At 46.2% G+C, this 24,411-nt stretch overlaps 3 protein-coding genes and 1 long non-coding RNA gene across 4 annotated transcripts in view; 2 read left to right on the top strand and 2 right to left on the bottom strand.

Annotated features, from left to right (window-relative positions):
- Nucleotides 1-24,411, top strand: part of LOC139550433 (uncharacterized) — a 401,870-nt gene that overhangs the window by 224,352 nt on the left and 153,107 nt on the right. The gene's annotated exons all lie outside the window — the stretch shown is intronic.
- The window catches only part of LOC139549547 (zinc finger protein 664-like), a 238,764-nt gene that overhangs the window by 144,548 nt on the left and 69,805 nt on the right, over nucleotides 1-24,411 (bottom strand). The gene's annotated exons all lie outside the window — the stretch shown is intronic.
- The window catches only part of LOC139548377 (zinc finger protein ZFP2-like), a 372,237-nt gene that overhangs the window by 23,539 nt on the left and 324,287 nt on the right, over nucleotides 1-24,411 (top strand). The gene's annotated exons all lie outside the window — the stretch shown is intronic.
- On the bottom strand, nucleotides 3-24,205 carry LOC139552198 (zinc finger protein ZFP2-like). Its single transcript, XM_071363680.1, has 6 exons — nucleotides 24,107-24,205; nucleotides 17,770-17,862; nucleotides 15,018-15,110; nucleotides 12,263-12,347; nucleotides 4,322-4,423; nucleotides 3-879 (listed from the first exon to the last, which is right to left on the bottom strand). The coding sequence occupies exons 1-6, from the start codon at nucleotides 24,203-24,205 to the stop codon at nucleotides 284-286; spliced, it is 1,068 nt and encodes a 355-aa protein (XP_071219781.1). The 3' UTR covers nucleotides 3-283.

Genomic DNA, 24,411 nt, shown 5'->3' on the forward strand with positions numbered 1-24,411 from the left:
CATTTGTTGAAATCAAATCAAGCTTTATTTATACAGCACATTTCAGACATGGATGCAACACAATGGCTTCACAGGAAAAAACAATGAAAATAAACAGAAATACTTAGTACACAAAAATAACAATAGAACAGGGGGCAAACATTTAGGCTTCTACATTGTGACATTATTCAAATACTCCTACTACAATGTTAAAACATTCCACATTGTGACATTTATTCATTGATATCATGAAACAACTTCATGTATGCATTTCCTGATATTTGATCAGAGATCTTTAATCAGATTATCTCTGGTCACAGCTATGAGATTTCTTTCCTGTGTGTGTTATCTGGTGTAAAGTCAGCTGGCCAGAAGTAACAAAACTCTTCCCACATTGATCACAGCTATACGGTTTCTCACCCGTGTGTGTTCTCCGGTGTGATATCAGGTTGCTTAGCTGAGTAAAATTCTTCCCACATTGATCACAGCTATAAGGTTTCTCTCCTGTGTGTGTTCTCTGGTGTCGAGTCAGAATGCTAGATGTATTAAAACTCTTCCCACATGTATTACAGATATAAGATTTCTCACCTGTGTGTGTTCTCTGGTGTTGAGTCAGACTGCTAGATGAGGAAAAACTCTTCCCACATTGACCACAGTTATAAGATTTATCTCCTGTGTGTGTTCTCTGGTGTACTGTCAGATTGCCAGATTGACCAAAACTCTTCCCACATTGAGTACAGCTATAAGGTTTCTCTCCTGTGTGTGTTCTCTGGTGTGACACCAGGCTGCTTAGGCTAATAAAACTCTTCCCACATTCATTACAGCTAAAAGGTTTCTCTCCTGAGTGTGTTCTCTGGTGTGATGTCAGGCTGCTTAGGTGAGTAAAACTCTTCCCACAATAAGTTATTCATGTTGTTGAAACTCTAAGCAGTGTGCCAGACGACTTTTGGTCTCCAATATAGGCCCCTTTCTGTGTTTGATACAATTGCGGCACGAGGGCAAAGCACATACAATTTGATTGCAGAAACTCCTCCCTGCTAATGAGGAAACCACTAGTTATGGATGTAGTATATCTGGTAATGAGGAAACCACTAGTTATGGATGTAGTATATCTGGTAATGAGGAAACTGCTAGTTATGGATGTAGTATATCTGCTAATGAGGAAACCACTAGTTATGGATGTAGTATATCTGCCTGGAGCAAAAATGGTGAGCAAAGATTTTAGTTTTTCACAATGTATTCTGAATGTGAATAGGGGAAAACTCAGGGGAGTAACCTCCATGTCCAGGATGCTTATGAGTGCATTTCACACTACTTTGGATTATAATTGTAAGGCTCGTCTGAATGTCCTGCTTAATATAATGTTTGTGTCATCACAAATCAACCGCTTTGTACTTAAAAAACACTTCAACCAGTAAATTGCTCTTTGGCTAGCTTTTCCATCAGCCTGACAATGAGGGTTTGTACACTATTTGCCAAATTGGCCCATAACTTCACCTAACAACAAATATACCTGTAATGAACGAAGAAGCACTTTGGTTGTTATTGCATGACATACATAGTGTACTCTAGGATCCATAACAACAACATAGACCTACTGTAGGACCCATAACTTCACCTAACAACAACATAGACCTACTGTAGGACCCATAACAATAACATAGACCTACTGTAGGACCCATTACTTCATCTAACAATAACAGACCTACTGTAGGACCCATAACTTCACCAAACAACAAATAAAGGAGAATAGCTCTGTGTGTTGTACAATAGCCTATCCATCAAGGAACAGTTCTCTACACATTATGAGCAAAGTATCTCTGTGTGCAAACAGACTAAGGAGACCCTACTGTAAATCAAGCAGACAATAACATTATAAACATCAATTTGTTAGGGATGTTGGATCCAACGTGGAGCACGGCATAACTGTCTTTACCAGAGTAATGAATGAAGAAGCACTTTGGTTGTTGTTGCATGTCGGGATGTTTGTCATTTGACTGTCATTCAGAAAATGATTTCCTGGATCAGCTGATGATAGTTGAACATGTGACTAACTAAACAGCTACAGTATTAAGAATTATGTGTAATTATTGAAGAACTGCGTTAATGACAGTATCCATTTGGGTGTTGTCAATAAAGTTAAAGGTGACTCTCGGTTAGAACCATTGAATTCAGCAAACTCTGAAATTATTTAGGATTTCTGCAAACTCAAATGATTTGGAATTTCTGTGCCTATGAAAACTGTTTTCCCACCGTAATATAAGGAAACTAAATGTTACTAAAACTGTAAACTAAAACTAAAACTGTACTAACAGGACAATAACCTAAACCACAAGGCCAAATCGACGCTGGAGGAGCTTACCAAGATGACATTGAATGTTCCTGAGTGGCCTAGTTACAGTTTGGACTTAAATCATCTTGAAAGTCTATGGAAAGACTTGAAAATGGCTTTCTAGCAATGATCAACAACCAACTTGACAGAACAGGAAGGATTTTAAAAAGAATAATGAATATTCACATGAAGATCAGTCTCCTATTGGATGACATCACAACCTCCCATCAAGCCAACTCCTTGAAGGCCTTACTATGACATCACTCACTCCTTCTAGTTTGCAGTTGTCTAAAAAAAACACAATTTTGCTCAAAACATTTATTTGTTTCCCTTTAGTGTGTTTATACTTTACTGTATTTATATATCACTTTTCAACGGGAAAAGTTAAAATCACTGGAGGACGTCATGAACAATTAATATTTTTTTTTTTCTTAACCTTTATTTAACCAGGTAGGCTCATTTACAACTGTGACCTGGCCAAGATAAAGTAAAGCAGTGCGACAAAAATAACAGAGTTACACGTGGAATAAACAAAAGTACAGTCAATAACACAATAGAAAAATCTATATACAGTGTGTGCAAATGGAGTACAGAGGTAAGGCAATAAATAGGCCATAGTAGCAAAGGAATTACAATTTAGCATATTAACACTGGAGTGATAGATGTGCAAATGATGTGCAAGTAGAAATACTGGTGTGAGCAAAAAAAGTAAATAAAAACATGGGGATGAGGTAGGCAATTGGATGGGCTATTTACAGATGGGCTGTGTACAGAGTCCAGTTACTGTAGGTTGTATCTCTCTAGGTCATGCCAGTAGGCTACAGTAGGTTGTATCTCTCTAGGTCATGCCAGTAGGCTACAGTAGGTTGTATCTCTCTAGGTCATGCCAGTAGGCTACAGTAGGTTGTAACTCTCTAGGTCATGCCAGTAGGTTACAGTAGGTTGTATCCAAATGGAAACAATTATCAACCCAATGTGGAAAGTGTCGAATTTGGTCAACAACAAAATGAATGGCTTGTTTGCTACGTGAGGTTTACTTGATCCAACAGAAGTTTCGTAATGCTTAAGTTATGTGGACACGTGACATACTGACAACTTTGATAAAAACACTATAGGAGTTGTCTCCAGATCGCTATGCATATTCATGCTAGTAGCTTAGCATCTCTCTCCATTGAATACAGGCGGTGCATATTCATGCTAGTAGCTTAGCATCTCTCTCCATTTAATACAGGCGGTGCATATTCATGCCAGTAGCTTAGCATCTCTCTCCATTGAATACAGGCTGTGCATATTCATGCTAGTAGCTTAGCATCTCTCTCTATTGAATACAGGCGGTGCATATTCATGCTAGTAGCTTAGCATCTCTCTCCATTGAATACAGGCGGTTGACGACAACAACCCTCATTGAATATAAACAATAGATTACAATAATAAGATGAATCCACCAATCCAAAGAAAGGATAGGCGGGAGCTAGACAACCCGCAGTGCCGCTTTGTGGGCAACGACTCCCCTTGTTTGGGCGGCGAGACATCTTGTCAGTATATCCATAATCTTTGTTGTAGCCAACCCAAATCTCGCATGGCACTATTGGGGGGCACGGTGTGTAGTAAAACATCACTACATGCCGTGCCCCCCAGTCTGCGGTCAGCAGAAAGACCCTTCTCAAATATATATGTTAAGTCACTTTTTGGAAACGGAACAGAGAAAACAAGGGGTAGCTTGCTCTCTACGTCGTCTGATTCTAGACATATCAGTCATCATCCTGGGCCCTCCGTTGAAGAGGTATTGACGAGCCAACTCCGAATATCCAAAGTAAAAAACACATTTAAGGTGGTACTTACTGGTGTTAATCAGATCTCCTATCTCCTCCTCTTCATCTTTCAATGTGACAGTAATCTCTCCTTCCTTCTTCACTCCAAAAACTTCCTCCTCCTCTTTCACTCTGAACACGTCTTCCTCTTCTTTCACTGTGACGTCTTTCTCTTCTTCTTTCACTGTAACAGCCTCACCCTCTACTTCTTGTTTAACTGTGACATCCTCTTCTTCCTTCTCCTCTTTCGCGACAATGTTTAGCCCCAGAGCTTCTTTCTCCGTCCAGCAGACCGCCTCTTCTTTAACAAGAGGGGAGTAGTTTAGGGAGCTCATGTTGAGGGATGTTAGCTAGCTAGCTATCATTAGCGACTAGGCTAGTGCTAACTTAACCAGCCAACTACTATAGCTGACTAATACAAAATAACGTAATATTCAATTAAATAGGTTAACAAGTTGATACGATAGAAGTGTGGCTAAAACACAGTAGGCAATATACACCGAAAGCGTATAAATAGCTTGAATCTTTCGGCTATTTTGGCTAGCAAGCTACCGAGGTGGTTGACGAGCTGTTTATGAAGAACCGTCCACTAGATTATACGTCACGCTGGCAGCATCGCCTGAAAGACGCACATCGCCGTCTGCTGACTGGAGGGGAAACGCAGTTGAGGGTCATATTTTATTTTCAGACAAAGATTATTGTAAATGGATTTAATTAAATAATACTATTATATTGAGACATACAAAGACAGGAATGTGTTGATTGATTAATGTGAATAAAAAATGTTTACCACAGCATATTTAAGGCAGTTTCATTAAATTATACTACATCTAAATTAGCAGCTAGCTACTGTAGGTCTATACTGCTCATACATGGTGTAACAATACATCATGTAGATGTATATAATGAACAGAATAGGTCTATACTGCTCCTACATGGTGTAACAATACATCATGTAGATGTATATAATGAACAGACTAGGTCTATACTGCTCCTACATGGTGTAACAATACATCATGTAGATGTACATAATGAACAGACTAGGTCTATACTGCTCCTACATGGTGTAACATTACATCATGTATATAATGAACAGACTAGGTCTATACTGCTCCTACATGGTGTAACAATACATCATGTAGATGTATATAATGAACAGACTAGGTCTATACTGCTCCTACATGGTGTAACAATACGTCATGTATATAATGAACAGACTAGGTCTATACTGCTCCTACGTGGTGTAACAATACATCATGTAGATGTATATAATGAACAGACTAGGTCTATACTGCTCCTACATGGTGTAACAATACATCATATAGATGTATATAATGAACAGACTAGGTCTATACTGCTCCTACATGGTGTAACAATACATCATGTAGATGTATATAGTGAACAGACTAGGTCTATACTGCTCCTACTTGGTGTAACAATACATCATGTAGATGTATATAATGAACAGACTAGGTCTATACTGCTCCTACTTGGTGTAACAATACATCATGTAGATGTATATAATGAACAGACTAGGTCTATACTGCTCCTACATGGTGTAACAATACATCATGTAGATGTATATAATGAACAGACTAGGTCTATACTGATCCTACATGGTGTAACAATACATCATGTAGATGTATATAATGAACAGACTAGGTCTATACTGCTCCTACATGGTGTAACAATACATCATGTAGATGTATATAATGAACAGACTAGGTCTATACTGCTCCTACATGGTGTAACAATACATCATGTAGATGTATATAATGAACAGACTAGGTCTATACTGCTCCTACATGGTGTAACAATACATCATGTAGATGTATATAATGAACAGACTAGGTCTATACTGCTCCTACATGGTGTAACAATACATCATGTAGATGTATATAATGAACAGACTAGGTCTATACTGCTCCTACATGGTGTAACAATACATCATGTAGATGTATATAATGAACAGACTAGGTCTATACTGCTCCTACATGGTGTAACAATACATCATGTAGATGTATATAATGAACAGACTAGGTCTATACTGCTCTTACATGGTGTAACAATACATCATCTAGATGTATATAATGAACAGACTAGGTCTATACTGCTCCTACATGGTGTAACAATACATCATGTAGATGTATATAATGAACAGACTAGGTCTATACTGCTCTTACATGGTGTAACAATACATCATGTAGATGTATATAATGAACAGACTAGGTCTATACTGCTCCTACATGGTGTAACAATACATCATGTAGATGTATATAGTGAACAGACTAGGTCTATACTGCTCCTACTTGGTGTAACAATACATCATGTAGATGTATATAATGAACAGACTAGGTCTATACTGCTCCTACTTGGTGTAACAATACATCATGTAGATGTATATAGTGAACAGACTAGGTCTATACTGCTCCTACTTGGTGTAACAATACATCATGTAGATGTATATAATGAACAGACTAGGTCTATACTGCTCCTACATGGTGCAACAATACATCATATAGATGTATATAATGAACAGACTAGGTCTATACTGCTTCTACATGGTGTAACAATACATCATGTAGATGTATATAATGAACAGACTAGGTCCATACTGCTCCTACATGGTGTAACAATACATCATGTAGATGTATATAATGAACAGACTAGGTCTATACTGCTCCTACATGGTGTAACAATACATCATGTAGATGTATATAATGAACAGACTAGGTCTATACTGATCCTACATGGTGTAACAATACATCATGTAGATGTATATAATGAACAGACTAGGTCCATACTGCTCCTACATGGTGTAACAATACATCATGTAGATGTATATAATGAACAGACTAGGTCTATACTGCTCCTACATGGTGTAACAATACATCATGTAGATGTATATAATGAACAGACTAGGTCTATACTGCTCCTACGTGGTGTAACAATACATCATGTAGATGTATATAATGAACAGACTAGGTCTATACTGCTCCTACATGGTGTAACAATACATCATGTAGATGTATATAATGAACAGACTAGGTCCATACTGCTCCTACATGGTGTAACAATACATCATGTAGATGTATATAATGAACAGACTAGGTCTATACTGCTCCTACATGGTGTAACAATACATCATGTAGATGTATATAATGAACAGACTAGGTCTATACTGCTCCTACGTGGTGTAACAATACATCATGTAGATGTATATAATGAACAGACTAGGTCTATACTGCTCCTACGTGGTGTAACAATACATCATGTAGATGTATATAATGAACAGACTAGGTCTATACTGCTCCTACGTGGTGTAACAATACATCATGTAGATGTATATAATGAACAGACTAGGTCTATACTGCTCCTACATGGTGTAACAATACATCATGTAGATGTACATAATGAACAGACTAGGTCTAGACTGCTCCTACATGGTGTAACAATACATCATGTAGATTTACACTACCATTCAAAAGTTTGGGATCACTGAGAAATGTACTTGTTTTTTAAAGAAAATCAATTTTTTTCATTTATTTACCTGTTTTTGCTTTGTCATTATGGGGTATTGTGATGTCATTATGGGGCAATATGATGTCTTATGGGGTATTGTGATGTCATTATTGGGTATTATGTAGGTTGATGAGGGGGCAAAAATGATTTAATCCGTTTTAGAATAAGGCTGTAACGTAACAAAATGTAGAAAAAGTGAAGGGGTCTGAAAACTTCCGAATGCATTGTATATATAGGGGCAGTACTTAGTGACATCACTTCATGAAACAGGAGGTACAAATATATAACACAAAATCAACATTCAATGTATCAAAATATATGACCAAGCTGGAAGTGGAAACGCCAGCCCAGCCACAATCCTAGAGGTTCACTGATGATCAACCTCCTCCTTCACATCTGACTCCTGATGATCATTCTCCTCCTTCACATCTGACTCCTGATGATCAACCTCCTCCTTCACATCTGACTCCTGATGATCAACCTCCTCCTTCACATCTGACTCCTGATGATCAACCTCCTCCTTCACATCTGACTCCTGATGATCAACCTCCCCCTTCACATCTGACTCCTGATGATCAACCTCCTCCTTTACATCTGACTCCTGATGATCAACCTCCTCCTTCACATCTGACTCCTGATGATCAACCTCCTCCTTCACATCTGACTCCTGATGATCAACCTCCTCCTTCCCATCTGACTCCAGTGATCAATCCAGAGCGTCTTCTTTTTTGGGGAATCCCGATGGACGACGTCATCCAATAAGCCGTCATCACCACCACCGCCCACAAGTTAATTGTCATTCAGGTTATCAATGGGAAGAACATTAGCAATATGTCCTGTCTGGTAACTTGTCTCGTTCAATGGATTAACATTGGCAGGTGCACAGGGAGAAACCCCATTTAAAAAACTCAGTTGATCTTAAACAGAGGAAACACTTTTGGAAGTCTTTAACTGCATCAAAGTCTGTGGCCTGTGATGTTGGGACAAATGATAGTCCCTTATTATACAAGAGACAAAATTCACAAGTTCTACAGCACAACGGCAGAGTCATGTCTTTTATTTATTTTTATTTTTTTTGTCTTTTTTTTTTTGGGGGGGGGGGGGTGGATCAGCTTAATATTGCGGAAAGAATGTTGCTTCCAATGTAATTGTCTGCATCATTTCCAATCCCCCATATTTTTTGGGGTAAATATATACAGTGGGGAGAACAAGTATTTGATACACTGACGATTTTGCAGGTTTTCCTACTTACAAAGCATGTAGAGGTCTGTCATTTTTATCATAGGTACACTTCAACTGTGAGAGACGGAATCTAAAACAAAAATCCAGAAAATCACATTGTATGATTTTTAAGTAATGAATTTGCATTTTATTGCATGACATAAGTATTTGATCACCTACCAACCAGTAAGAATTCCGGCTCTCACAGACCTGTTAGTTTTTCTTTAAGAAGCCCTCCTGTTCTCCACTCATTACCTGTATTAACTGCACCTGTTTGAACTCGTTACCTGTATAAAAGACACCTGTCCACACACTCAATCAAACAGACTCCAACCTCTCCACAATGGCCAAGACCAGAGAGCTGTGTAAGGACATCAGGGATAAATTGTAGACCTGTACAAGGCTGGGATGGGCTACAGGACAATAGGCAAGCAGCTTGGTGAGAAGGCAACAACTGTTGGCACAATTATTAGAAAATGGAAGAAGTTCAAGATGACGGTCAATCACCCTCGGTCTGGGGCTCCATGCAAGATCTCACCTCGTGGGGCATCAATGATCATGAGGAATGTGAGGGATCAGCCCAGAACTACACGGCAGGACCTGGTCAATGACCTGAAGAGAGCTGGGACCACAGTCTCAAAGAAAACCATTAGTAACACACTACGCCGTCATGGATTAAAATCCTGCAGCGCACGCAAGGTCCCCCTGCTCAAGCCAGCGCATGTCCAGGCCCGTCTGAAGTTTGCCAATGACCATCTGGATGATCCAGAGGAGGAATGGGAGAAGGTCATGTGGTCTGATGAGACAAAAATAGAGCTTTTTGGTCTAAACTCCACTCGCCGTGTTTGGAGGAAGAAGAAGGATGAGTACAACCCCAAGAACACCATCCCAACCGTGAAGCATGGAGGTGGAAACATCATTCTTTGGGGATGCTTTTCTGCAAAGGGGACAGGACGACTGCACCGTATTGAGGAGAGGATGGATGGGGCCATGTATCGCGAGATCTTGACAAACAACCTCCTTCCCTCAGTAAGAGCATTGAAGATGGGTGGTGGCTGGGTCTTCCAGCATGACAACGACCCGAAACACACAGCCAGGGCAACTAAGGAGTGGCTCCGTAAGAAGCATCTCAAGGTCCTGGAGTGGCCTAGCCAGTCTCCAGACCTGAACCCAATAGAAAATCTTTGGAGGGAGCCGAAAGTCCGTATTGCCCAGCGACAGCCCCGAAACCTGAAGGATCTGTAGAAGGTCTGTATGGAGGAGTGGGCCAAAATCCCTGCTGCAGTGTGTGCAAACCTGGTCAAGAACTACAGGAAACGTATGATCTCTGTAATTGCAAACTAAGGTTTCTGTACCAAATATTAAGTTCTGCTTTTCTGATGTATCAAATACTTATGTCATGCAATAAAATGCCAATTAATTACTTAAAAATCATACAATGTGATTTTCTGGATTTTTGTTTTAGATTCCTTCTCTCACAGTTGAAGTGTACCTATGATAAAAATTACAGACCTCTACATGCTTTGTAAGTAGGAAAACCTGCAAAATCGTCAGTGTATCAAATACTTGTTCTCCCCACTGTATATCCATTCACGTATGCATACATATACACATATATACATACACATACCTACATAGACATACATACTTTTTTTAAAGAGTATACCTTTATTATTATTCCCTGCAAACCCTACCACCGATCCCCCAATTGGAGTAAACTGATAAACATTTGTTTTTACCTTCAATTTATACATCTTATACACATTTACAGACACAGTCTACTTTATAATAGTTCTCTCTTGTTTGTTCTTAGTCCTTCCTCTATTTCTGTTGTCCATCCAGTTTGATTTCCACTTGTAACTGTGCTATTTCACAATAGCTCCGCACCTATACACATTTCACAGATCCCGTATGCCCTACATTGTTTATCTTGTTATTAGTCCCACCCTTCAGCTCCACTCAACCTTTCCCATCTATCTTCCAACATCATCCATTTCGGATTTTTATTTGCCATATATTTTTCAACTGTGCTGTGATGCTTCACAAAAGATTTGAATCTTCCTATTCTCATAGCTTCCACGGATTGTAAATTAAAAATAAACATTTTTGCTAAAATAATTATTATATTATTGATTGATTGACTATGGCTTTTCAAATCCCCCAGTATTGCTATCTGTAGCGTTAGTTCTACGCAAATGTTGCAATTCTTCAACCATTCCTGGACCTGTGACCAAAAACGAGCTACATGCGGACAATACCAAAATAAATGGTCTAATGACTCTGCCTCCTCACAGCAGAATCTACAGAGCTGGGAAGATTGTATCCCCCATATATATAACATTCTATTAGTTGCAAGAATTTTGTACAATAATTTGAATTGAAAAATTCGAAGTTTTGAATCCGGCGTTGTTTTGCGTATCAATTCATAAACCATGTGCCATGGAATGGGTACATCGAAAATCTCTTCCCAACTATTTTGCAATTTATATGGCACAGCTGTACGTTGTTTGGTCCTTAAATGAAATTGGTATATGTTTTTATTTATCACACTTTTCTTTAACCATTTATGTTCTTTAATATAAGGCCGACATACAAGTTCCTTACTTTTATCCCCTTCTACCTGCCTCTTCCATTTTTGTGGTAATGCTGCAATTAATTGGTTGTAATTTTGGGTAGAGCAGACATTTCCATATGTCTGTGTTAGCTGCATGTGTGACATTACTCCACCAGTCCTATTTATGATATCATTCACAAATTATACCTTTTTTTTAAATTTCTTCGATAAATACAGTTTTTTTATCAATTACTATATTTGAATTTAACCACAAGATTTGTTGTACTATTTGTTCCGTCCTTTCAGGTGGATTAAACTGAAATTGCAACCAACTTTCTAAGGCTTGTGTAAAGGTTTTCTTCCAGGGGTGAAGGAGAGGACCAAAGTGCAGCGCGGCTAGTGTTAAACATGTTTAATACAAACACAAGTGAAACACTACAAACAACCTACAAAATAACAAACGTGCAAAACCGATACAGACCTATCTGGTGCAGAACACAAACACAGAGACAGGTAACAAACACCCACAAAATCCCAACACAAAACAAGCCTCCTATATATGAGTCTCAATCAGAGACAACGACTACCATCTGTCTCTGATTGAGAACCCACACTAGGCTGACATAGAAACAGACAAACTAGACACACAACATAGAATTCCCACCCAGCTCACGTCCTGACCAACTAAACACATACAAAACAACAGAAAACAGGTCAGGAACGTGACAGAACCCCCCCCTCAAGGTGAGAACTCCGGGCGCACCCCTAAAACTCAAGGGGAGGGTCTGGGTGGGCATCTGTCCGCGGTGGCGGCTCCGGCGGTGGACGAGGGCACCACTCCACCATTGTCTTTGTCCACCTCCTTAGCGTCCCTTGAGTGGCAACCCTCGCCCCCGACCATGGTCCAGGAACCTTCACCAACTCCCCTCTACAATAGAGGAGACAACTCAGGACAGAGAGGTAGTTCAGGACAAAGAGGTAGCTCAGGCCAGAGGGACAACTCCGGACTAGTGGCAGCTCCGGACTGAGTGGCAGCTCATGACTGAGTGGCAGCTCATGACTGAGTGGCAGCTCATGACTGGAGGGCAGCTCATGACTGGAGGGCAGCTCATGACTGGAGGGCAGCTCATGACTGGAGGGCAGCTCATGACTGGAGGGCAGCTCATGACTGGAGGGCAGCTCATGACTGGAGGGCAGCTCTTGACTGGAGGGCAGCTCTTGACTGGAGGGCAGCTCTTGACTGGAGGGCAGCTCTTGACTGGAGGGCAGCTCATGACTGGAGGGCAGCTCATGACTGGAGGGCAGCTCATGACTGAAGGGCAGCTCATGACTGGAGGGCAGCTCATGACTGGAGGGCAGCTCATGACTGGAGGGCAGCTCATGACTGGAGGGCAGCTCATGACTGGAGGGCAGCTCTGGCAGCTCCTGACTGGCTGGCGTCTCTGGCGGCTCCTGACTGGCTGGCGTCTCTGGCGGCTCCTGACTGGCTGGCGTCTCTGGCGGCTCCTGACTGGCGGGCGTCTCTGGCGGCTCCTGACTGGCTGGCGTCTCTGGCGGCTCCTGACTGGCTGGCGTCTCTGGCGGCTCCTGACTGGCTGGCGTCTCTGGCGGCTCCTGACTGGCTGGCGTCTCTGGCGGCTCCTGACTGGCTGGCGTCTCTGGCGGCTCCTGACTGGCTGGCGTCTCTGGCGGCTCCTGACTGGCTGGCGTCTCTGGCGGCTCCTGACTGGCTGGCGTCTCTGGCGGCTCCTGACTGGCTGGCGTCTCTGGCGGCTCCTGACTGGCTGGCGTCTCTGGCGGCTCCTGACTGGCTGGCGGCTCTGGCGGCTCCTGACTGACGGACGGCTCTAATGGCTCGGGACAGACGGGCGGCTCTAATGGCTCGTGGCAGACGGACGGCTCAGACGGCGCTGGGCAGACGGACGGCTCAGACGGCGCTGGGCAGACGGACGGCTCAGACGGCGCTGGGCAGACGGATGGCTCAGACGGCGCTGGGCAGACGGATGGCTCAGACGGCGCTGGGCAGACGGATGGCTCAGACGGCGCTGGGCAGACGGATGGCTCAGACGGCGCTGGGCAGACGGATGGCTCAGACGGCGCTGGGCAGACGGATGGCTCAGACGGCGCTGGGCAGACGGACGGCTCAGACGGCGCTGGGCAGACGGACGGTTCAGACGGCGTTGGGCAGACGGGCAGTTCAGGCGCCGCTGGGCAGACGGGCAGTTCAGGCACCGCTGAGCAGACGGCAGACTCTGGCCGGCTGAGACGCACTATAGGCCTGATGCGTGGTGCCGGAACTGGAGGTACCGGGCTGAGGGCACGCACCTCAGGGCGAGTGCGGGGAGGAGGAACAGGGCTCTGGCGATGCACTGGAAGCCTGGTGCGTGGTGTAGGCACTGGTGGTACTGGGCTGGGGCGGGAAGGTGGCGTCGGATATACCGGACCGTGAAGGAGGACACGCGCTCTTGAGCACCGAGCCTCTCCAACCTTACCAGGTTGAATGGTCCCCGTAGCCCTGCCAGTGCGGCGAGGTGGAACAACCCGCACTGGGCTATGCAGGCGAACCGGGGACACCACCTGTAAGGCTGGTGCCATGTACGCCGGCCCGAGGAGACGTACTGGAGGCCAGATACGTTGGGCCGGCTTCATGACATCCAGCTCGATGCCCAACCTAGCCCTCCCAGTGCGGCAAGGTGGAATAGCCCGCACTGGGCTAAGCACGCGTACTGGGGACACCGTGCGCTTTACCGCATAACACGGTGTCTGACCGGTACGACGCCCTCTCACTCCACGGTAAGTCCGGGGAGTTGGTTCAGGTATCCAACCCGGCTTCGCCACACTCCCCTTTAGCCACCCCCCCCCCCCCCCCCAAGAAATTTTTGGGTGAGCCTCTCGGGTTTCCAGCCACTCTGCCTTGCAAGCGCCTCATAATGCCGCCTCTCCGCTTTTGATGCCTCCAGCTCCGCTTTGGGACGGCGACACTCCTCTGGCTCTGCCCAGGGTCCCTCTCCGTCCAGAATCTCCTCCCATGTCCATTCCTCCTTGTACTGCTGCTGCTGTTGCTGCTGCCCGTTGCCACGCTGCTTGGTCCGGGTTTGGTGGGTGTTTCTGTAAAGGTTTTCTTCCAGGGGTGAAGGAGAGGACCAAAGTGCAGCGCGGCTAGTGTTAAACATGTTTAATACAAACACAAGTGAAACACTACAAACAACCTACAAAATAACAAACGTGCAAAACCGATACAGACCTATCTGGTGCAGAACACAAACACAGAGACAGGTAACAAACACCCACAAAATCCCAACACAAAACAAGCCTCCTATATATGAGTCTCAATCAGAGACAACGACTACCATCTGTCTCTGATTGAGAACCCACACTAGGCTGACATAGAAACAGACAAACTAGACACACAACATAGAATTCCCACCCAGCTCACGTCCTGACCAACTAAACACATACAAAACAACAGAAAACAGGTCAGGAACGTGACAGAACCCCCCCCTCAAGGTGAGAACTCCGGGCGCACCCCTAAAACTCAAGGGGAGGGTCTGGGTGGGCATCTGTCCGCGGTGGCGGCTCCGGCGGTGGACGAGGGCACCACTCCACCATTGTCTTTGTCCACCTCCTTAGCGTCCCTTGAGTGGCGACCCTCGCCCCCGACCATGGTCCAGGAACCTTCACCAACTCCCCTCTACAATAGAGGAGACAACTCAGGACAGAGAGGTAGTTCAGGACAAAGAGGTAGCTCAGGCCAGAGGGACAACTCCGGACTAGTGGCAGCTCCGGACTGAGTGGCAGCTCATGACTGAGTGGCAGCTCATGACTGAGTGGCAGCTCATGACTGGAGGGCAGCTCATGACTGGAGGGCAGCTCATGACTGGAGGGCAGCTCATGACTGGAGGGCAGCTCATGACTGGAGGGCAGCTCATGACTGGAGGGCAGCTCATGACTGGAGGGCAGCTCTTGACTGGAGGGCAGCTCTTGACTGGAGGGCAGCTCTTGACTGGAGGGCAGCTCTTGACTGGAGGGCAGCTCATGACTGGAGGGCAGCTCATGACTGGAGGGCAGCTCATGACTGAAGGGCAGCTCATGACTGGAGGGCAGCTCATGACTGGAGGGCAGCTCATGACTGGAGGGCAGCTCATGACTGGAGGGCAGCTCATGACTGGAGGGCAGCTCATGACTGGAGGGCAGCTCTGGCAGCTCCTGACTGGCTGGCGTCTCTGGCGGCTCCTGACTGGCTGGCGTCTCTGGCGGCTCCTGACTGGCTGGCGTCTCTGGCGGCTCCTGACTGGCTGGCGTCTCTGGCGGCTCCTGACTGGCTGGCGTCTCTGGCGGCTCCTGACTGTCTGGCGTCTCTGGCGGCTCCTGACTGGCTGGCGTCTCTGGCGGCTCCTGACTGGCTGGCGTCTCTGGCGGCTCCTGACTGGCTGGCGTCTCTGGCGGCTCCTGACTGGCTGGCGTCTCTGGCGGCTCCTGACTGGCTGGCGTCTCTGGCGGCTCCTGACTGGCTGGCGTCTCTGGCGGCTCCTGACTGGCTGGCGGCTCTGGCGGCTCCTGACTGACGGACGGCTCTAGCGGCTCCTGACTGACGGACGGCTCTAATGGCTCGGGACAGACGGGCGGCTCTAATGGCTCGTGGCAGACGGACGGCTCAGACGGCGCTGGGCAGACGGATGGCTCAGACGGCGCTGGGCAGACGGATGGCTCAGACGGCGCTGGGCAGACGGATGGCTCAGACGGCGCTGGGCAGACGGATGGCTCAGACGGCGCTGGGCAGACGGATGGCTCAGACGGCGCTGGGCAGACGGATGGCTCAGACGGCGCTGGGCAGACGGATGGCTCAGACGGCGCTGGGCAGACGGATGGCTCAGACGGCGCTGGGCAGACGGACGGCTCAGACGGCGCTGGGCAGACGGACGGTTCAGACGGCGTTGGGCAGACGGGCAGTTCAGGCGCCGCTGGGCAGACGGGCAGTTCAGGCACCGCTGAGCAGACGGCAGACTCTGGCCGGCTGAGACGCACTATAGGCCTGATGCGTGGTGCCGGAACTGGAGGTACCGGGCTGAGGGCACGCACCTCAGGGCGAGGGCGGGGAGGAGGAACAGGGCTCTGGCGATGCACTGGAAGCCTGGTGCGTGGTGTAGGCACTGGTGGTACTGGGCTGGGGCGGGAAGGTGGCGTCGGATATACCGGACCGTGAAGGAGGACACGCGCTCTTGAGCACCGAGCCTCTCCAACCTTACCAGGTTGAATGGTCCCCGTAGCCCTGCCAGTGCGGCGAGGTGGAACAACCCGCACTGGGCTATGCAGGCGAACCGGGGACACCACCTGTAAGGCTGGTGCCATGTACGCCGGCCCGAGGAGACGTACTGGAGGCCAGATACGTTGGGCCGGCTTCATGACATCCAGCTCGATGCCCAACCTAGCCCTCCCAGTGCGGCAAGGTGGAATAGCCCGCACTGGGCTAAGCACGCGTACTGGGGACACCGTGCGCTTTACCGCATAACACGGTGTCTGACCGGTACGACGCCCTCTCACTCCACGGTAAGCCCGGGGAGTTGGCTCAGGTATCCAACCCGGCTTCGCCACACTCCCCTTTAGCCCCCCCCCCCCCCCCCCAAGAAATTTTTGGGTGAGCCTCTCGGGTTTCCAGCCACTCTGCCTTGCAAGCGCCTCATAATGCCGCCTCTCCGCTTTTGATGCCTCCAGCTCCGCTTTGGGACGGCGACACTCCTCTGGCTCTGCCCAGGGTCCCTCTCCGTCCAGAATCTCCTCCCATGTCCATTCCTCCTTGTACTGCTGCTGCTGTTGCTGCTGCCCGTTGCCACGCTGCTTGGTCCGGGTTTGGTGGGTGTTTCTGTAAAGGTTTTCTTCCAGGGGTGAAGGAGAGGACCAAAGTGCAGCGCGGCTAGTGTTAAACATGTTTAATACAAACACAAGTGAAACACTACAAACAACCTACAAAATAACAAACGTGCAAAACCGATACAGACCTATCTGGTGCAGAACACAAACACAGAGACAGGTAACAAACACCCACAAAATCCCAACACAAAACAAGCCTCCTATATATGAGTCTCAATCAGAGACAACGACTACCATCTGTCTCTGATTGAGAACCCACACTAGGCTGACATAGAAACAGACAAACTAGACACACAACATAGAATTCCCACCCAGCTCACGTCCTGACCAACTAAACACATACAAAACAACAGAAAACAGGTCAGGAACGTGACAGAACCCCCCCCTCAAGGTGAGAACTCCGGGCGCACCCCTAAAACTCAAGGGGAGGGTCTGGGTGGGCATCTGTCCGCGGTGGCGGCTCCGGCGGTGGACGAGGGCACCACTCCACCATTGTCTTTGTCCACCTCCTTAGCGTCCCTTGAGTGGCGACCCTCGCCCCCGACCATGGTCCAGGAACCTTCACCAACTCCCCTCTACAATAGAGGAGACAACTCAGGACAGAGAGGTAGTTCAGGACAAAGAGGTAGCTCAGGCCAGAGGGACAACTCCGGACTAGTGGCAGCTCCGGACTGAGTGGCAGCTCATGACTGAGTGGCAGCTCATGACTGAGTGGCAGCTCATGACTGGAGGGCAGCTCATGACTGGAGGGCAGCTCATGACTGGAGGGCAGCTCATGACTGGAGGGCAGCTCATGACTGGAGGGCAGCTCATGACTGGAGGGCAGCTCATGACTGGAGGGCAGCTCTTGACTGGAGGGCAGCTCTTGACTGGAGGGCAGCTCTTGACTGGAGGGCAGCTCTTGACTGGAGGGCAGCTCATGACTGGAGGGCAGCTCATGACTGGAGGGCAGCTCATGACTGAAGGGCAGCTCATGACTGGAGGGCAGCTCATGACTGGAGGGCAGCTCATGACTGGAGGGCAGCTCATGACTGGAGGGCAGCTCATGACTGGAGGGCAGCTCATGACTGGAGGGCAGCTCTGGCAGCTCCTGACTGGCTGGCGTCTCTGGCGGCTCCTGACTGGCTGGCGTCTCTGGCGGCTCCTGACTGGCTGGCGTCTCTGGCGGCTCCTGACTGGCTGGCGTCTCTGGCGGCTCCTGACTGGCTGGCGTCTCTGGCGGCTCCTGACTGGCTGGCGTCTCTGGCGGCTCCTGACTGGCTGGCGTCTCTGGCGGCTCCTGACTGGCTGGCGTCTCTGGCGGCTCCTGACTGGCTGGCGTCTCTGGCGGCTCCTGACTGGCTGGCGTCTCTGGCGGCTCCTGACTGGCTGGCGTCTCTGGCGGCTCCTGACTGGCTGGCGTCTCTGGCGGCTCCTGACTGGCTGGCGTCTCTGGCGGCTCCTGACTGGCTGGCGGCTCTGGCGGCTCCTGACTGACGGACGGCTCTAATGGCTCGGGACAGACGGGCGGCTCTAATGGCTCGTGGCAGACGGACGGCTCAGACGGCGCTGGGCAGACGGACGGCTCAGACGGCGCTGGGCAGACGGACGGCTCAGACGGCGCTGGGCAGACGGATGGCTCAGACGGCGCTGGGCAGACGGATGGCTCAGACGGCGCTGGGCAGACGGATGGCTCAGACGGCGCTGGGCAGACGGATGGCTCAGACGGCGCTGGGCAGACGGATGGCTCAGACGGCGCTGGGCAGACGGATGGCTCAGACGGCGCTGGGCAGACGGACGGCTCAGACGGCGCTGGGCAGACGGACGGTTCAGACGGCGTTGGGCAGACGGGCAGTTCAGGCGCCGCTGGGCAGACGGGCAGTTCAGGCACCGCTGAGCAGACGGCAGACTCTGGCCGGCTGAGACGCACTATAGGCCTGATGCGTGGTGCCGGAACTGGAGGTACCGGGCTGAGGGCACGCACCTCAGGGCGAGTGCGGGGAGGAGGAACAGGGCTCTGGCGATGCACTGGAAGCCTGGTGCGTGGTGTAGGCACTGGTGGTACTGGGCTGGGGCGGGAAGGTGGCGTCGGATATACCGGACCGTGAAGGAGGACACGCGCTCTTGAGCACCGAGCCTCTCCAACCTTACCAGGTTGAATGGTCCCCGTAGCCCTGCCAGTGCGGCGAGGTGGAACAACCCGCACTGGGCTATGCAGGCGAACCGGGGACACCACCTGTAAGGCTGGTGCCATGTACGCCGGCCCGAGGAGACGTACTGGAGGCCAGATACGTTGGGCCGGCTTCATGACATCCAGCTCGATGCCCAACCTAGCCCTCCCAGTGCGGCAAGGTGGAATAGCCCGCACTGGGCTAAGCACGCGTACTGGGGACACCGTGCGCTTTACCGCATAACACGGTGTCTGACCGGTACGACGCCCTCTCACTCCACGGTAAGCCCGGGGAGTTGGCTCAGGTATCCAACCCGGCTTCGCCACACTCCCCTTTAGCCACCCCCCCCCCCCCCCAAGAAATTTTTGGGTGAGCCTCTCGGGTTTCCAGCCACTCTGCCTTGCAAGCGCCTCATAATGCCGCCTCTCCGCTTTTGATGCCTCCAGCTCCGCTTTGGGACGGCGACACTCCTCTGGCTCTGCCCAGGGTCCCTCTCCGTCCAGAATCTCCTCCCATGTCCATTCCTCCTTGTACTGCTGCTGCTGTTGCTGCTGCCCGTTGCCACGCTGCTTGGTCCGGGTTTGGTGGGTGTTTCTGTAAAGGTTTTCTTCCAGGGGTGAAGGAGAGGACCAAAGTGCAGCGCGGCTAGTGTTAAACATGTTTAATACAAACACAAGTGAAACACTACAAACAACCTACAAAATAACAAACGTGCAAAACCGATACAGACCTATCTGGTGCAGAACACAAACACAGAGACAGGTAACAAACACCCACAAAATCCCAACACAAAACAAGCCTCCTATATATGAGTCTCAATCAGAGACAACGACTACCATCTGTCTCTGATTGAGAACCCACACTAGGCTGACATAGAAACAGACAAACTAGACACACAACATAGAATTCCCACCCAGCTCACGTCCTGACCAACTAAACACATACAAAACAACAGAAAACAGGTCAGGAACGTGACAGCTTGTTTAAAAAATAAAGATATTTTGGAGATTATTTCCTTTTCAAGCAACCGAAAGTGAGCAGGTGTAATCTGAATAAAGGGAAAAAGGCCCTTCTTGAACATAGGATGAGACATTCGTACCAATCTACTAGAGAACCAGTTTGGATTTAAGTATAACTTTTGTATGACTGATGCCTTTAGTGAGAGGTCTAATGCTTTAATATTTAATAATTTCTGCCCTCCGAATTCATATTCGTTATATAAATAGGCCCTTTTAATTTTATCTGGCTTGCCGTTCCAAATAAAATTGAATATTTTTTGTTCATATAATTTAAAAAGCAGGTCACTAGGTGTAGGCAAAACCATAAGCAAATAGGTAAACTGTGATATGATTAAAGAGTTAATCAGGGTGATTTTCCCACAAATAGACAGGTATTTTCCTTTCCATGGTAGCAAGATCTTATCTATTTTTGCTAACTTTCTATAAACATTTATTGGAGTGAGATCATTTCTTTCTTTTGGGATTTGTATACCGAGTATGTCCACATCTCCGTCAGACCATTTAATTGGTAAACTACATGGCAATGTAAAATGTGTATTTTTTAGTGATCCAATACGTAATATGGTACGTATAATATAATATGGTACATTTATCATAATTTGGTTTTAATCCAGAGAGGATAGAAAATGTATCTAGATCCTCTAAGAGGCCGTGGAGAGATTCTAGTTGTGGTTTTAAAAGAAAACATGAATCATCAGCGTACAATGACACCTTAGTTTTTAGGCCCTGGATTTCTAATCCCTTAATATTAATGTTTGATCTAATTTTAACAGCTAACATTTCGATGGCAATAATAAATAGATATGCCGATAGTGGACAACCTTGTTTTACTCCTCTAGATAGTTTAAAACTTTCTGAGATGTAGCCATTATTTACTATTTTACACCTAGGGTTACTATACATAATTTTTACCCATTTTATAAGAGATTCCCCAAAATTGAAATATTCTAGGCATTTATATATAAACTGCAGTCGTATGAGAGTCAGAGTCACGCCTTCCACTAGATGTCAACAGGCAGTGAGAGAAGAAATGGAGTGTATAACATCATCTGTGTGTGTGACAATATCATCGTAAAGTATGTTTTTTTAATATAGTTTTATTAGATTAAATTTTTTCGGGACGTTAGGCGTGTTGCTTTGTCTGCGTATGTTCACGAAGGAGAGCTTCGCGCCACTTTGCTAGCTTTCCGTGCTAATTGACTGGAGAAGAGGACATTCTAAAACCAAACAACGATTGTTCTGGACAAAGGACAACATTCTGATGGAAGATCATCAAAAGTAGGACCCATTTTATGATGCTATTTCATATATCTGTCGAACATGTGTACTATTAGGTAGCGCCCAGATTTTGGGCAGGCTCTCGCTATAACATAAGCTGGATGTCGTAATGAAGTTATTTTTAGAATTCTAACATGGCGATTGAGAACTAGTGTATCTATCATTTCCTATACAACATGTATTTTTTAGTCATGTTTATGAATAGTTATTTGGTCAGAATAGGTGAGTTGTAGAAAAATATCCGCACATTCTGGGAAAAAGATGCTACGTTAGCACAAGGTATAACCACTGATTTCAGCTCTAAATATGCACATTTTCGAACAAAACACAAGTGTATGTATAACCTGATGTTATAGGACTGTCATCTGACGAAGGTTTATGAAGGTTAGTGAAAATGTATATATTTTGCTGGTTTATTCGCTATCGCTAACGTGCCTATTGCTAACGTGCCTTGATGAATGAATGTGGTAGTGTGGTAGGCTATTGTAGTAAGCTAATATAATGCTATATTGTGTTTTCGCTGTAAAACACTTAAAAAATCTGAAATATTGGCTGGATTCACAAGATGCTTGTCTTTCATTTGCTGTAGACGATGCATTTTTCAGAAATGTTTTATGATGAGTATTTAGGTATTCCACGTTGGTCTCTATAATTACTCTGGCTGCTTCGGTGCTATTTCTGACGGTAGCTGTGATGGTAACTGCAATGTAAAACTGATTTATAGCTCAAATATGCACATTTTTCGAACAAAACATAGATTTATTGTGTAACATGTTAAAAGACTGTCATCTGATGAAGTTGTTTCTTGGTTAGTTAGGTTGGCATTGTGCATGCTACCTGTGCTGTGAAAAATGTCTGTCCTTTTTTGTATTTGGTGGTGAGCTAACATAAATATACGTGCTGTTTTCGCTGTAAACATTTTTAAAAATCGGACATGTTGACTGGATTCACAAGATGTGTATCTTTCATTTGCTGTATTGGACTTGTTAATGTGTGAAAGTTAAATATTTCAAAAAAAAAAAATTTGAATTTCGCGCTCTGCCTTTTCAGTGGAATGTGGGAGGAGTTCCGCTAGCGGAACCCCGGGGCCAGACAGGTTAATCACAGAATGATTTTGAGATACTATTATCAATGAAATTAAACTGTTTCAGTAAAATGTGCAAATGAAAATCATAACCGGCACGCAGATCGGTAGAAATGGTCAGATAAATTTGCACTCCAAATGTAGGTTGCCGACTGCTTGTGTAGCCGATTACCAGCAACGTCAGAATGTATGAAGGCCAGTTTTAACCATCTTGATGCTATAAAGTGTTGATTTACATTGTTTCTAAACATTGGAGTAAAAAAAGCTTATTCTGGGTTCTGATGGGGTACAACAGTTGAACTAATCTCATGAGGCATGTGTTATGTTCTTCAAGAAACAATGGCTATAAATAAATAATTTAAAAATCAAAATATGGATGTGGTAATTTCAGATTTCCCCTTTAACACCATACATCCTTCCAGTTCTCTGCTGCCAGTGACTGGAACGAATTTCAAAAATCGCTGAAGCTGGAGTCTTATATTTCCCTCACCAACTTTAAACATCAGCTATCTGAGCAGCTAACCGATCGCTTCAGCTGTACATGTACTTTTCTGCTCTTTTGCACACCAGTATCTCTACTTGCACATCATCATCTGCTCATTTATCACTCCAGTGTTAATCTGCTAAATTGTAATTCTTCGCTACTATGGACTATTCATTGCCTACCTCATGCCTTTTGCACACACTATATATAGACTTTCTTTTTTTCTACTGTCATTGACTTGCTTATTGTGTTATTGGCTTGCTTATTGTATGCTATTCCATGTGTAACTCTGTGTTGTTGTCTGTGTCACACTGCTTTGCTTTATCTTGGCCAGGTCGCAGTTGTAAATGAGAACTTGTTCTCAACTGGCCTACCTGGTTAAACTATCATTATGACATCATGGCCTACCTGGTTAAAGTATCATTATGACATCATGGCCTACCTGGTTAAACTATCGTTATGACATCATGGTCACCTGGTTAAATAAAAAAACATCAGTTCAACTGCAGAGTTTGTGCCTCTGTTTTTAAGGCAGTACTTACTTGTGTTAACCAGGGCCCGTTCATCGTTAGAACCATTGTTAAGATGCGTTTGGGAAACCGAGTCCAGAAATCCAGTTTCCTCCTCTTCTTCCACCTCCTTTTTCAATGTGACAGTCATTTCCCTCTCCTCCTCTTTCACTCCAAAAACTGCATCCTCCTCTTTCTCCTCTTCTTTTACTGTAACATCCTCTTCCTCTTTCACTGTAACGTCTTTATCTTCTTCTTTCACTGTAACAGCCTCACCCTCTACTTCTTGTTTTACTGTGATATCCTTCTCTTCCTTCTCCTCTTTGACGAGAGCTTCTTTCTCCGTCCAGCAGTCCTCCTCTTCATTAACAAGAGAGTAGCTTAGTGACCTCATGGTTGGAAATGTTAGTTAGCTAGGCTAATGCTAACTTAACCAGCCCACTAGATGAATAATAAAAACAATACCGTAAATATGAAATTAAAACGGATAACTAACTAGGCGACAGAAGTGGTTTTAAAATACAATGGCAAATATACACTAAAGCGTCTAAAGAGCTTTATTGGTTCGTCTATTTTGGCTAGCAAGCTACCGAGGTGGCT

Source organism: Salvelinus alpinus, chromosome 2 (genome assembly GCF_045679555.1).
Source record: "Salvelinus alpinus chromosome 2, SLU_Salpinus.1, whole genome shotgun sequence".
Lineage (NCBI taxonomy): Eukaryota > Metazoa > Chordata > Actinopteri > Salmoniformes > Salmonidae > Salvelinus > Salvelinus alpinus.

What these genes read in the sequence shown, in the direction of transcription:
- LOC139552198 (XM_071363680.1), bottom strand. Translation starts at nt 24,205, where the DNA reads ATGAGGTCACTAAGCTACTCTCTTGTTAATGAAGAGGAGGACTGCTGG. An exon ending in ACAAAGACAATGGTGGAGTG is followed by an intron (nt 15,111 to 17,769) that starts GTGCCCTCGTCC and finishes CCTCTATTGTAG; the next exon opens with AGGGGAGTTGGTGAAGGTTC. An exon ending in ACAAAGACAATGGTGGAGTG is followed by an intron (nt 12,348 to 15,017) that starts GTGCCCTCGTCC and finishes CCTCTATTGTAG; the next exon opens with AGGGGAGTTGGTGAAGGTTC.